The following is a 13,520-nucleotide window of genomic DNA, read 5'->3' as shown; positions in this document are numbered from 1 at the left end:
AGTTGGTTGTGTGCTTGTCTCTGTCCTATGTGCCCAGCTGTGACTTTTAGCTAGCAATCTTGAGTCTCTCTCCTAGAACCTTAGAAAAGGAAAACCCATTCTCATCTGCTGGTCTCTGCATAAAGAAATGACAGAAGCAGATGAACCTACTGTACAATCTAGTCTATTGTAAGAAGAACTCACATCATATTTATTGTATTCAGAATTCATTCAGCAGGAATGCCTCTCTGGTCTAAAGCACTTCATTTACAATTCAAACTGGATATGAGGTTTCCCACCACCTCATGTGTTTATTCTGATAAGGGAGAGAATTGTAGGAACAAACAAACTTCTCCAAGACCAACTCTAGAATTTTCTGATTCGTAGTCAGACGTATTATCCATTGTACCACTGACCTGCCATCAAGACCAACTCTAATAAACAACAGAAACAATTGTGACTTAGTTTCATATTTATAACTTATTTATGTCTTAGACATAATGTAAATACAATGAATAGCTAGGCATTTTTCTTCTTTAGTTAGATAAAATTATTTCCAAATTTATTTGGAGATAAGACAGTTAAGTAGGAAAAAAACTAAAACTAAAACTAAAGCCATGATGGGGGCAAAAATATAAGCATTTCTGTGTGAGTTTTGCCATACTATCACTAAATAAAAGTGTTGATACTATATATATTCAACAATGAAATATTTGGTTTTCTAGAAAAGCAAGATATACTATGTGTGCCTACAGGAGAAGTCAGGTTAAAGATAGTAATCTACTCTGAGTCACCTATGTATGTGCTTTTTAAGGTGTCAAACAATTAAGCAATGATGACCCAAGATGAATCTCTCCCCCAAAGAAGACAATACATAGAAAAGATCACTCTGTGACGTATCTGAATTGTGGCCTAGCCACAACTTACACATTTTTATAATATGATTTCCCTGTAAGTAAGGCAAAAATGATTTCTTTCATTTAATATGTTCAACTTAATGTCCCTATTCAGTCATGTCTTTCTCTTAGGATATAAAAATAATATTTGAGGTAAACTTAACCATTTGCTAGTAATCTATTATAACTGCATATTAGCAAAAGAATTATTACTTTTAGCATTTAAAAAATCAAGGCGTATGAAGTAACCTACTCTAGCATATAATAGTACCATACTGCAGCCTCAAGAAAGGGTAGTCCAGCATCTTCTATACACCCCCAGAGGCTCGATGCTCTCATCTACTCACACTTGCCCGAGCGCACCTCCCTTGGCAATGCTTTAATAGGCACTAAATTCTCGATGCTATCTCATCCTCAGCATCATCTGAACTCCTTCTAAATTACCTGCACAGAATCAACTCCCTCCTAGGGATCGCTGACCCATGGATTTATTTTTTTTTTTTTTAAAAGCAAGGTAGGGCCCTAGTTATGGTTCTCATTGCTGTGGTGACACACCATGGCCAGAACACCTTGGGAAGCAAAGAGTTTGTTTCTCTCACATTTCCAGGTAATAGCCCATCACTGAAGAAAGTCAGGATGGGAACTCACACAAGGCAGGAAACTGGAGACAGGAACTGATGCAGAGGCCAGGGAGGAGTGCTATTTACTGGCTTGCTCCCCTTGCTCAGCCTACTTTATTATAGAACCTAGAACCACCTAGCCAGAGGTGGCACCACTCACAATGGGCTGGGAATCTCCCACAACAATAGATATTTAAGAAAATGCCCTACAGATTAACCATATGGAGGCATTTTCTCAGTTGAGGTTCCCTTCCCTCAGATGATTCTAACTTGTGTCAAAAGTACATAAAATTAGCCAATACAAAGGGATATTACTTATAAATGTCATCTGATCATTTATACCTTTCATCTTCCCAAAGGGACCCCTACTTGTATTCCACAGCTGGAAGAGTCTGATCTTCCATCATTTAAGATATTTGACCTAGTATATCTGACAGACATTTCTGTGAAGCAGGAATTTTGAAGGACTGGTCCACCTTGTCTTGGCAAGGTTTGGCAGTGGCTTTCTTTTGTACCCAGCTTATCCAATTTGGACAGCATACTGTCAGTAGTCAAAGCATGAGCAGACCCAGTGGCTAACTGTTGCCATAAAGAAAGCAAATTCCATATGGAGTTTCTTCTGTGCTCATCATCTTCTCTGAAGTAGATCTGTGCTGCTGGGAGCAGACATGTATCACTATCATTAAAAGCCTTATATTATTAAAACATCCCAAATGCCTGAAGTGTTTGAAGACCACTTGCTATCTAAAATATCTATTTGACATTAAAACGTACCCAACATGACTATAAGTTTGATTCTAATAGGTGACTAACTACAATTCTCCATTTCTTTATTATCCTAAATAATTTGTAATGACAACTTTCAAGAACTAGAACTTTATGTTTTAAAATGAGCTTCATTGATGTAATACCTTAAACAACAGTAGAAACATATGTACAGTGTGTTCTAACAAAAATAATTTTAAATTTGTATCAGTATACAAAAGTATCTTAAATAAGAATAAAAGCATACACAGAACAACAAAAATAACCTCAAATTTGTATCAATATACAAAACTCCACACCAATGTAAAATATTTAAGACTAGTAGTTACTTTTTAAAAGTAGATTCTACCCCTTTATTCTATAATTTCTGTACCCACACTTTTCTTTTCAGAGATCCCTGAATCTAATCCCCTTTGATTAGCTCTTCTCCTGGCCACTACCATAACAACTTGTAAGCAAGCCCCCTAAACAATGACAAATATCCATAAACCACTGAATGACCAGAAACTGCCACTCTACGTCTTGGAAATGTGAGTGTTGTGTTCACTAGATTGCTTTCTATTGTCTGGAGGGCAATGGCATCCCTAGAGGACACAGAGAAAATTGAAATAATGGTCAATTCCTGGGAGAGCTAGCTATATCATTTGTTTCCTGTCTCTGTGTAATGGGAAAGTGTAGGCCTTATCTGAAGTCCTGGCTGGAGTAATGCATGAAGCTGGACCATCTCAGCTAGCCACCTTGAAATTGTCCTGAGCAGTTTGTAGTCCAAAGCTCATCTGTGGGTGGTATTTGTCAGCTTAGTGGCATTATCACAATCCAGGTGGAATCATTGTTGTGGGTCCCCATCATCCTTTTGGAGACTTCCAAGGTCACTGTTTGGAATGGGCACAGTTCATTGCAAAAAACTTAAACATTTTAGATGTCATATGAAATAGATCTTGGAGAGGTTAAAGGACCACAATTTGTTAAGTACATCCAAAGTACACAAACTTAATTCCCAGTTACCTGATAGAGACTTAAACACCAAATCATTTACTGTAAGCTAAGTGAAGCCTTTTTCTACAATCAGTTAGTACTCTATGTGACCATTAATATCAATCCAGAAAGTTTAATAAACATATATATATATATATATATATATTGATTTTATAAATTTTGTGGTAACATGTATGCCCTAAGAAATTTAGAGTCAAAATAAAACCAAAGGATTATGATGAAACTGGGAGCAATAGAATAGTCCTTTAGTTTTTGTTTTTCTTCTGTCACATATCCAGGATGTAGAACAAGAGGGAAACACACAAACACACCTCACTCTGAAAAGCACTGACTCAAGTCTAAGATCAGTCAGTCGGTCTTTCTTTCTTGTGCCAGTCTCTCTTTGTTGTTTCGTGCATGTCTTCCTTTGCAAATAGCAGTTTGTGTAACTATACTAAAGAACATCCCTCCTCAACATTCCTTGACAGCTGTTGCCTAGAAATGGACATGGGCTTTTTGGCTCTGTTCCAAATTATTCAAGGTATACCAGAGATAATCTCTTAGAAGGGTCATGTCCTCTTTCCAAAGAAACTATGTGTAAACATTTAAGTGGGAAACTTGATGCAGAGTTTAACAGAGACGTGAAGAGCTTGTACCATACCCACAACCTTTCTTAGAAGAGAGAGTATAATTCTTACTTTAAACCTTTTAAAATGGAAAACAGAGAAATCAATGTCTAAGCTGTTAGCCACCAGAAGAAACATGTACACTTCCAAAGTAACATTTTTATATAATTTCAAATATCCAAATGCCTTATTGTTGCTTGAATATTCAGTGTACATAAACTTCAGGTTGACAAATATTTACCATGACTCATACATATATTTGTTGAGATATTAGATTTCTGTGTCTCTGCTTGTCTTAATATACTTAAATCTCATTTCTAAAGTATGTCTATTGCATCCCTAGAAGTGGTTCTATATTCGGGTTTTCTATCAACTGGTTTACTTGGTTGGGTTGACTATAAATTTGTTGACATATATTGATGACTCCTCATTTTCTTGCCCAGGAATCATTCCTTTTACTCATTTATTTTCAATTTCTCTACTTTCTTATTTGACAGTATCACATCAGCGGCAAAACAAAGCACTCTAAGCTCACAAGGACTGGTATAAACTAATTAGCAGACTTTCCAGTGGAGACTATTCCCCTCTATGTTATCAATTCTTAGACAGTAAAGAGGAAGAATCTAGCTCTTAGCACAGTGAGGCAATACTTTCATTCAAAAAAAAAAAAAAAAAAAAAAAAAGCTCCTAGTTGGTGTTTAGACTTCAGCTCACAATTTTGAACTTTGTTTGGATACAGTAACTGTCACTTTGGGATAAGTTACACTACAAAAACAGCCTCAAAAATGAGTTTTCAGTTCAGAATATTCTTGATCATCTTTTATAGTTAGCAGAAAGAAAATCAGCCCTTTCATAAGAGATGTTCTGACAGACAAGGCTGTGTGTAACTTGGATGCAGGAAGTCAGGGAAGTTCCCCCAAGACACAGGTGTGCAGAAGCACTGGAGTGTTGAATAGTTTGTTATAAGCAGAAGATCCAGAAATAAGAGTGGACATCAGTGCTGGCTCATTTCATTAGCAGTGGGGCTGACAACCCCCGCAGCTTCAAAATCCTCTTTAAGGAGCAAGGGCCTGGGTTGCCTACTCCCGTTGTTGCCACCTGGACTCAGCACAAAAATATGCCTTCTCTGCTCTGGGGATTCTCAAATAACCAGGTCATTACAAGGTGCATCTAAATGCCATGGTTATCCTGATTCCATTTTAGTCCAGTTTTATACTATACTTTGATTTTCTTGTGTCACTTTACTATGGGTACAATTTGCTACAAAAAAAAAATTAGTCAAAATGTATATGATACTTAAAAGAACAGGAGAAACTGAAACAATCCTAGATCCTCACAATCTTCTCTATGGGAAGTATTTTACAAATTTTAGTGACAATTTTCAGTATACAAACATCTTATTGCAAAAGATCATTAACTATACCATAGCTAAAACGGCACAGGCATAAAACAAATGAAGTCTTGAAATGTCACTTGCAATCTCTCTACTATCACCACAATATATACTTTATAAATTTAGGGATAAAACCTGAAATATTACCCATCAGAGAAATGTACATAAATGTCCCCATAAAAGAAAGCACTAAATGTTTTAACAGTTTTCTTCAAACTTTAATGATTTGCAGATGGCATCTAGATCTTAAAATGTATAGAAAGATATTTTACAGCTCTGCCTAAAATAAATAATACATCCATCCAATTCATGAATAGCAAGGGCTCATTCTTCTCCTGATGCACTTGCCCATCACCCATGACTGGCAGTGGAATTATAAGGATACACTGTAATAAAACATAGTGCCCCTGTGTAGAGATAATGGGAAGTAATCCATTCCATAAAAACAGTAATTAACTTGCGATCTTTCCTTACTACTGACCAGTTACTGTGATGCTGAAGAATACTTACAGACTGAAAAATACGTTTAGATTGAGGTTGATAAAGTTACATTTCTCATCTATCTAGGCAGAAATTTTCAAGAATACCATATTTCAGAAGAGAAAATGAAGACAAAACTGTATGTGTGAGTGTGTGTGCCTGTATGTGTGTGTGTGTGTCTGTGTGTGTATGTGTTTGTGTGTTTGCATGTGAGTGTGTGTGTGTCTGTGTATGTATGTGTTTGTGTGTTTGCATGTGAGTGTGTGTGTCTGTGTGTATATGTGTGTATGCATGTGAGTGTGTGTGGATGTGTGGATGTGTGGATGTGTGTGAATGTGCATGTGTGCATGCGTGCGTGTGTCTGCCAGAAGAGAATATCATGAGTCCTTGCCTATCACTGCCTGCCTTACTCCACTGAATTAGAGTTCCTCACTGAATATGAACCAATGGGGGCAGTCCATGAGCCCTAGAAGTTCTCTGTCTCCAGCCACTCCCACAGCTCAAGGGCTACAGGCACGCATGTGGCCACACCTAGCCTTTTACATTAATGATGTAAGCCAAACCCAGGTTCTCATGCTTGCACAGTAAGCACTCTTACCCATCTCTCTGAGTGATCTCTCCAGGTCAGACCTTCCATAATTATAAAATAAACACAGAAGGAATTGAGGAACCACATGCCTGGAGATGGTATTACAAGTGTGAATTCAATATATTTGAGCAAGCAGAGGCCTGAAAGCACCTGCATGTTTTTTTAAAAAGCATTAGAAAACAAAACTGCTAATGACAGTGGAAGTGTTTCATTTTAGTATATAAGGTGTTTCATTTTCCTTAAGTTCAAATGTCACAAATCATTCTCTCTCTCTCTCTCTCTCTCTCTCTCTCTCTCTCTCTCTCTCTCTCTCTCTCTTTAATTTTTTATTGATTCTTTTTGAATGTCATACCATGCATTCCAATCCCATCTCATCCCCTCACTTCTGCTTTCTGCCCTTGCAACCTCACCCTCAAAAAAAAAAAAAAAAAAAAAAAAAAGACAGACAGACAGAAAGAAGAAGAAATAAAGTAAAACTCCTGGTGTAGTGGCCCAGTTCACCCTTTAGTCTACACATCTTAACTTGCAAGTGTTCATTGCAATGAGTCATTGGTCTGGTTCCAGGCCTTTGGTTTCTGTTACACTATCTACTGGGGCTCCTCTTAGTTTTCCTAGTGTTGCCACATGTCATGAAATGTATAGCTTTGAATCTGCAGGTCTGGTCCCTTCACACACTCCAGCAGTTCACAGTTAAGATGGATGCTGGGGCGAGCCATTTCATAGGCCTGGTTCTGGACCTGGGTGGTAGGTGGATTGGTCACCTGACTAGCTTTCCCTCACTACACGGGCGAGCTCTCCAGCACTGCTCCACCTAGATCACTCAGTGTAGTAGACAGCAAGGAGTGGAGCCAATTCTCCTACTCACACGACCCTGGGTCCTGCTTACCTGCACTCACACCACCAGGGCTAGCTCTACTGTTTAGCCCATGTGAGGTGCAGGGCCTTATGGTTTGAAATAAACTTAGAGTGTTTAGCATGTACTTTGTAGCTATCTGTATAAGGTACTCTACACCAATCTTTAATTTTTCAATTGCATTATTGTGACAATAAAAATGTATGGATGCTAGTACACAAAACAAAGCTAAAATTCACAGTATGTTATAATGCCTGACAGGATGCATTTGTTGACATTTGCATTTGGTTTGGAAAATGTTTAGCAATTGAACATGGCCATATTTTAACTTTTAAGCCCTCATGTTGAGAAAGCATTGAGGTATTTCAGCAATTTGCTCTCAGAGATGGAAGGCTTTGAAATTCAAAAACTAGAGGATTTCTTCTTGGATTATTTTATGATCAATGTACAGGGTCTATGCAAGTAAAATTAAAGCTGTCTAACAACTCATGGCCACATCAGTGGCTGTTAAAGATGTAGGAAATTGCGTAAAAGCATGAAAAGCTCTGGGTAATTTTGCAGTTTCATCTCTAAACATAATTGTAAAGATGTCTATCTCCCAATTCTCTCACCCTCTTTCTTCCTTTTAGTTCTTGCCCTTTTAAATAGCTTTGCCTCCTGTAGGTTTTCTTGTTAATGTACTGGTTGATCTTCCCCAGCACAGAAGGTATTTACAGAGGTGCTTGCTTTTATCTGTATTCACAGAAAATGCTAACAAATTAGAAGAAAGTGCCAGAGAACACCACATACCTTGTCCAGAACATTACAACGGCTTCTGCATGCACGGGAAATGTGAACACTCCATCAATATGCAGGAGCCATCTTGCAGGTAAAATTTTCTTTGTTAAACTTTTAAAAAGCATAAAGTAAAAATGTAGAAACTGGCTTTTAAGTGTTAGTAGAAATTGGTTTATATTCTGCTTAAATGAGGAAATAGCATCAAAGTTTCTCTGTGTCTCCAATACACACACATGCACACACATGCATACACACATATCATATATACACACACACTCACACACACACACATGCATACACACACAAACACACATACATACAGTAACCTGAAGATATGTGTATCTAATTCACTCAGCATACTGCTCTGCTCTTACAGTATAGTTTTAAGGACATGGGCCACTTTTTGTTCACCATCCTTTCCTCTGGGTGTAGAACTGTGCTTGGCTCTTCTCCTTCAGTATATATGGGGAGGCTATTTCCAAAACCCTCCAGATCTTCTATGAACTATATGGTTTTTCTGGGCACTCACTCTCTTCTCTGTAGAGCCTGGATATCATGAGATGATTGGCCACCATACCTCTAGTTCAAACTCAGAAGAAACACAAAGAAATTGCTTGTCTGGGTTTAGTTTATAAATATGGTTTATAAATATCTACTCATGTCTAAGACATATAGAGATTATTTCTGAGGTGGCAAATCAAAGTGAAAAATGTATCTATATTAAAATTAATATTCAACTGGCATATGATGGAATAAATTGATTATGCTATAAAGATTTTCCAAAATAGCACTCTCTAGGTTTCTTTCTCTGCATGTCCCTCCATTCTGCCTCTTTCTGTCTGTCTGTCAGTCTCTCTTTTACCCACAGCTGTCGTCTATTTCTGTTTCCTTTCACAGAATACACTGGAACATGCCTTCAAAAGTATAGTGAACATGACACAGAGCTCTGCTGCCCCTCCTTCTGCAGCATTCATTAAATTAAGCCCTCCAGATACTATGGAAAGTCCTCAAGACTTAACATACTTAACATACGTAACAAGAAATTCAAAGTCAAGTACTAGAGACTTTCCACAAAGCAATGACATATTGGTCCAATTTAGTATATTTTTATATCAAACGTTTATTTCAATATACAAATTGTTTATCTGGACTTCTGGCTGGGAGGCTGAGTGAGAAGCACAATACATCCTAAGAGAACACTCACACTAGCTTGGTTCTATACCTGTATCATTTACACCAAAATTTTTCTCTTCAAAACTTTTGAAGAGAATTGCAAAAAATATTTCTCTGTTCAAAACTAATGACTTTATAGCCATCATATTTAATAAACTATTCCTGCTTTATCTCTGACTCAATATTTTTCCAGCATTTCTCTAACAATGGCATAGAAAATGTCTAAAATAAATAGCCTTATTTTTCATTTGCACTGTGTCATTAAGCAGTAAAAGTGTTAATTGAGGTTAAAAAAACAAATTAAAATGAAAGAGTTCTGAGCCACACGTGACCAGATATTGTCCTTTCTTCCAGATGTGATGCCGGTTACACTGGCCAACACTGTGAAAAAAAGGACTACAGTGTTCTCTACGTCGTTCCTGGCCCTGTCCGATTTCAGTATGTCTTGATTGCAGCTGTCATTGGAACGATTCAGATTGCTGTCATATGTGTGGTGGTCCTCTGCATCACAAGGTCAGTAACTGTACTTGGGCATCACCCAAGCTAAGGGTAGCACTGGTCCTCCCTTTGACTCTGAGTCTCTTGGTGGACAGACTGTAGCCATTCATTCTCCATGACTCCTAGCTCCTCACCATTAGAACATTTCAAAAGAAAAATACAAAGGCATGGGTTTTCCTACAGGACACGCACAACTTGTTTTACTCATTGCCATGTTTTAATGAGGATAGTTTGTGTCCTATGATTATTTTCCTCTCTAACATATAATGGCAACCTCTGTTTAAACACTCCTCTTTTGTCAGTAAAAGGCCACTTTTCATTCAGACTATGAACCAGTCTATCTTTACCTACTGGAATCACTACACCAAATGTGATAACAGATGTTATATAAGGTCTAGAAATGCTTAAAAATTCTAGCTCTCATTAATAATATCTGGACACCAGCAGTATTAACACACTTGGTGTCAACAAACAATGCTTTTTAACTTTAAGATGGTAAGTGCTAATCTCAATATTGTAAATGTAATGAGAAAAGGTGTGTTTTATTAAATGAAAACCTTTGATATATTTTTGAAACAGAAGCAAATATCACACCTTAATGACAAATTCCAAGCCCAGGAAAGATAGTTTTTATTTGAACAGGGAAAATATAGAAAGAGAATAGAAATTTCATCTAGCTTCAACAGGAAATCAAACCATGACTCCTGAGTGATGTCTGAGGTTCACTTTAAGATGAGGAGCAAAACCTGGGATTTGTTGGACCTCTTGAGTGTGCAAATGTATGGTAGGCGAGAACTCTAACCCAATGTATCATTCATGTCCTGTGACATTCAAAAAGCCGATGAAGAGCCTTTAAAAAAATTTATTCTCTTTTTTAAAATTTCCAAGAAAACTCTCAGGGTTTTATCAGTCCATAAGACATAAAGACTTTCATTCATTTATAAACTATAGTAAATCAAATTTTCCCTTAAATTGGAAAAATAAAAAGCATTATAAAATTAAAACATAAAGACTGTAAAGTAACTTGGCATCTGTATTACAGTATCTTCTTTAAAGATATGCTCTTTTTAAAAGGCAAAAAATAGCTCATAAATCCTCACCTGCCTACAGGCATAAGGGAAGATCATCACTGGAGCTCAGGCTACCCTAAGCCAAGTGTCTCCACCATCTAAATCCTCATGTTTAGATGCCAAGTAAGCCGATGGATTATACAAAAATAAAAGCAGAGGACATAAAGACAACTTGAAAACCAAAAGTACTGAGCAAAAAAGGAAAAGATAAAGAAGAATCCAAAACATAGAAAACTGTATCATAGATCTTTCAGGGCACAAAGAAAAATGAACCTTGTATACATATTCAAACAATAACAACTTGATCGCTGTTTCATATACTGAAGAAAGTCAAATTTCAATACTTCAGACTTTTTATCAAATAAATTATTAACCACATTGTTTTCATTCCTATGCTTAAAAATATGATGTAGAAACTATTTTACCAGGAATTACGTGTTTATATGTTATAATTGTATCAAATATTTATATAGTCACTTGTCTGAGTGCACAAATGCTCATGCATACACACTTTACAACATTTCAAAAAAGATAGAGTTATCCTCACTTTCATGGCAGATCCCTGAAATATGAGATATCATCAAATACTGAGACTACACAGCTGAGTAATGAAGTAAAAATGATGTCTGTCTACTGCCTTAGCTTCTCAGTTAACGCTGCTCCTCCTTTCCTAGCTGCTTATGGTTTTGTCTGCTCTTTTGTCATTGACTACCCATGCTAAGCTCCCAGTTGGAGTAAGCTCTGTCTATTACATTTTCAAGGTGTATGTCTTTTTCCTCTTATTTTTCATACTAAAGCTGAGCAAAAATTTATTCTCATCTGTTTAGGGGAAGAGAAATAGCACAGCAGCCATGGTTGCATTGTTATAATGCATTACATAAATCTTCCCCTTGTACAACCAAATCTTAGAAATACTCTCTAGGAAAAATATTAATCCATATGTCACACCAGTCAGTATCCAGGATAGATTCATTCCATTCATTCAAAAATAGCATGCTTACAAAACAAACTCCCCAACTGCCCACTTCCGACCCCAAGAGACCTGTTTTCCTGGTGGCTTGTAGCCTTGTTTGTAAAGACAAATTCCAAAATACTCAGACAAGAGACAGTTTACACAGTTATTCTTAGCATAGATCTCTCCATTGTCTTCAATTTTCTCTTAATGTTGGTCTTACCTGATCTGTTCTCTATTCTAACTTCCTTTCCTTTCTCTCCTGTCCTACCCATTTCCCCCCAAATTTGTTTCTGTTTTTCTGTCTATTCAAGAACCTGCCTCCTGAGCAATATCTCATAAAATATGAATATCTAGAGACCTGTTACAAAATGAAAAGAGTTGTCCCATTGAGAATGTGGATTTTCATCTTTTTACTTCCATCTCCCACTTGTTGAAAATGTGACTTCCCAGATCCATGTTTGTTTTTAACAAATATATAGCCCTAGCAACTACAGAAAAATGTGCCCACAGCTACTATGTATGTGTGTGAGTGTATGTTTATATACGTATTTTTCACTGTACCACCCTTAGTTGTAATAGAATTTGTGTTACCTGTATATTTCTCTTGCTTGCATGATCAAAGAAATTTGTTATTATAATTAAAAAAAAAACTAGATCAGCGACTTTCAGATGTTACTGAATATTAGATTTTATAGAAGGAACATAATTGGTGCCAATTTTTGTCTCTAGCTTTATAGCATTAATGCAAGATAATGATATTAGGCTAAACATAAGCAATATTCCTTTTCATTTACATATTGAATGTTATCAGTTGGTTTTTCTGCTGTGATAGGATCTTATAGCATCGAAATGTCAATATAGCACTCATTGTTAAGACATTTAGATATAAAGTTGTTGAAGACCTTTAAAGTGAGCTGTGATAAGCTTCGGACTCACTTGTTTGCATTATGCTGCGTCTGTTCATTGCACAATATAATGAACAGACTTGAGGAATGAACAGTAGAGGGCAAGGTAAAAGTATTTCTCTTCAACTTCAACTTCTATTCTTCAGTTCTCAACAGAAGCCTAAAGACAACTGCAAGGACACTCAAATAATAAATAAATATATACTTTTATAAGTATTCCCACATTCTACTATGAATCAGTTTTTTTTTTTTTTTTGCTCTGAGATACTTTAGTAATTTGCTTCTACAGCTTCACTCTTTGAATATAGGACCAAACTTTAGGTAATCGCATTAGACTAAGATCTGTAAACTTTCCAACCTTCTAGGAAATGCCCCAGAAGCAACAGAATTCACAGACAGAAGCAAAATACAGGGCACTACAGTTCAGACAACACAACAAGAGCATCCACAAGGTTAATCTAGAGGGAGCATGTTTCCCAGTGGCCGGACAACCGACAGCTTGGACTACACAATACAGTATTAGAGACAAAAGAGTAAGACGAGATCTACACATGTTGCCTTGCGTTTGTGGTAATCTACACCAATGAAAAACATGTACTACAGCTATATTTGATTATGTATGGATATATTTGAAATAGTATACATTGTCTTGATGTTTTTTCTGTAATGTAAATAAACTATTTATATCACACAATATAGTTTTTTCTTTCCCATGTATTTGTTATATATAATAAATACTCAGTGATGAGAAAACAAAATGGCATTCTTAAATTTGCAGTAATTTGTAGCTGTTTAAACACTGTCCAACTAGCATGGGCTATGCAGACAGCAGTTTTTCCTCCTTTTGTGTATCTTCAGACAACACATTAGTTCACATAGGACTCTGGAGCTAGGTTTGAGTGATGCCAAGATCAAGGGAAATAATGGTTATTGGAAAGAGAAAACATAATTTACTTTATTGAGGAA

At 36.6% G+C, this 13,520-nt stretch overlaps 1 protein-coding gene across 2 annotated transcripts in view; it reads left to right on the top strand.

Annotated features, from left to right (window-relative positions):
- Tmeff2 (transmembrane protein with EGF like and two follistatin like domains 2) overlaps nucleotides 1–13,248 on the top strand; it is a 245,951-nt gene extending 232,703 nt beyond the window's left edge. Inside the window, exons 8-10 of one of the 2 annotated variants that reach the window (XM_051190151.1) lie at nucleotides 7,921–8,044; nucleotides 9,481–9,639; nucleotides 12,920–13,248. In XM_051190151.1, coding sequence (XP_051046108.1) covers nucleotides 7,921–8,044; nucleotides 9,481–9,639; nucleotides 12,920–13,016 — 380 coding nt within the window. In that variant the 3' untranslated portion in view covers nucleotides 13,017–13,248. Of the gene's footprint in view, nucleotides 1–7,920; nucleotides 8,045–9,480; nucleotides 9,640–11,960; nucleotides 12,306–12,919 lie in introns of those variants that run through there. The other variant, XM_051190152.1, reaches the window with a different exon arrangement.
- Nucleotides 13,249–13,520: the final 272 nt, after the last annotated feature.

This window comes from Phodopus roborovskii, unplaced genomic scaffold, assembly GCF_943737965.1.
Source record: "Phodopus roborovskii unplaced genomic scaffold, PHOROB, whole genome shotgun sequence".
Lineage (NCBI taxonomy): Eukaryota > Metazoa > Chordata > Mammalia > Rodentia > Cricetidae > Phodopus > Phodopus roborovskii.
The sequence above is the reverse complement of the archived record's forward strand: the minus strand, read 5'-3'. Positions and strand labels throughout refer to the sequence as shown.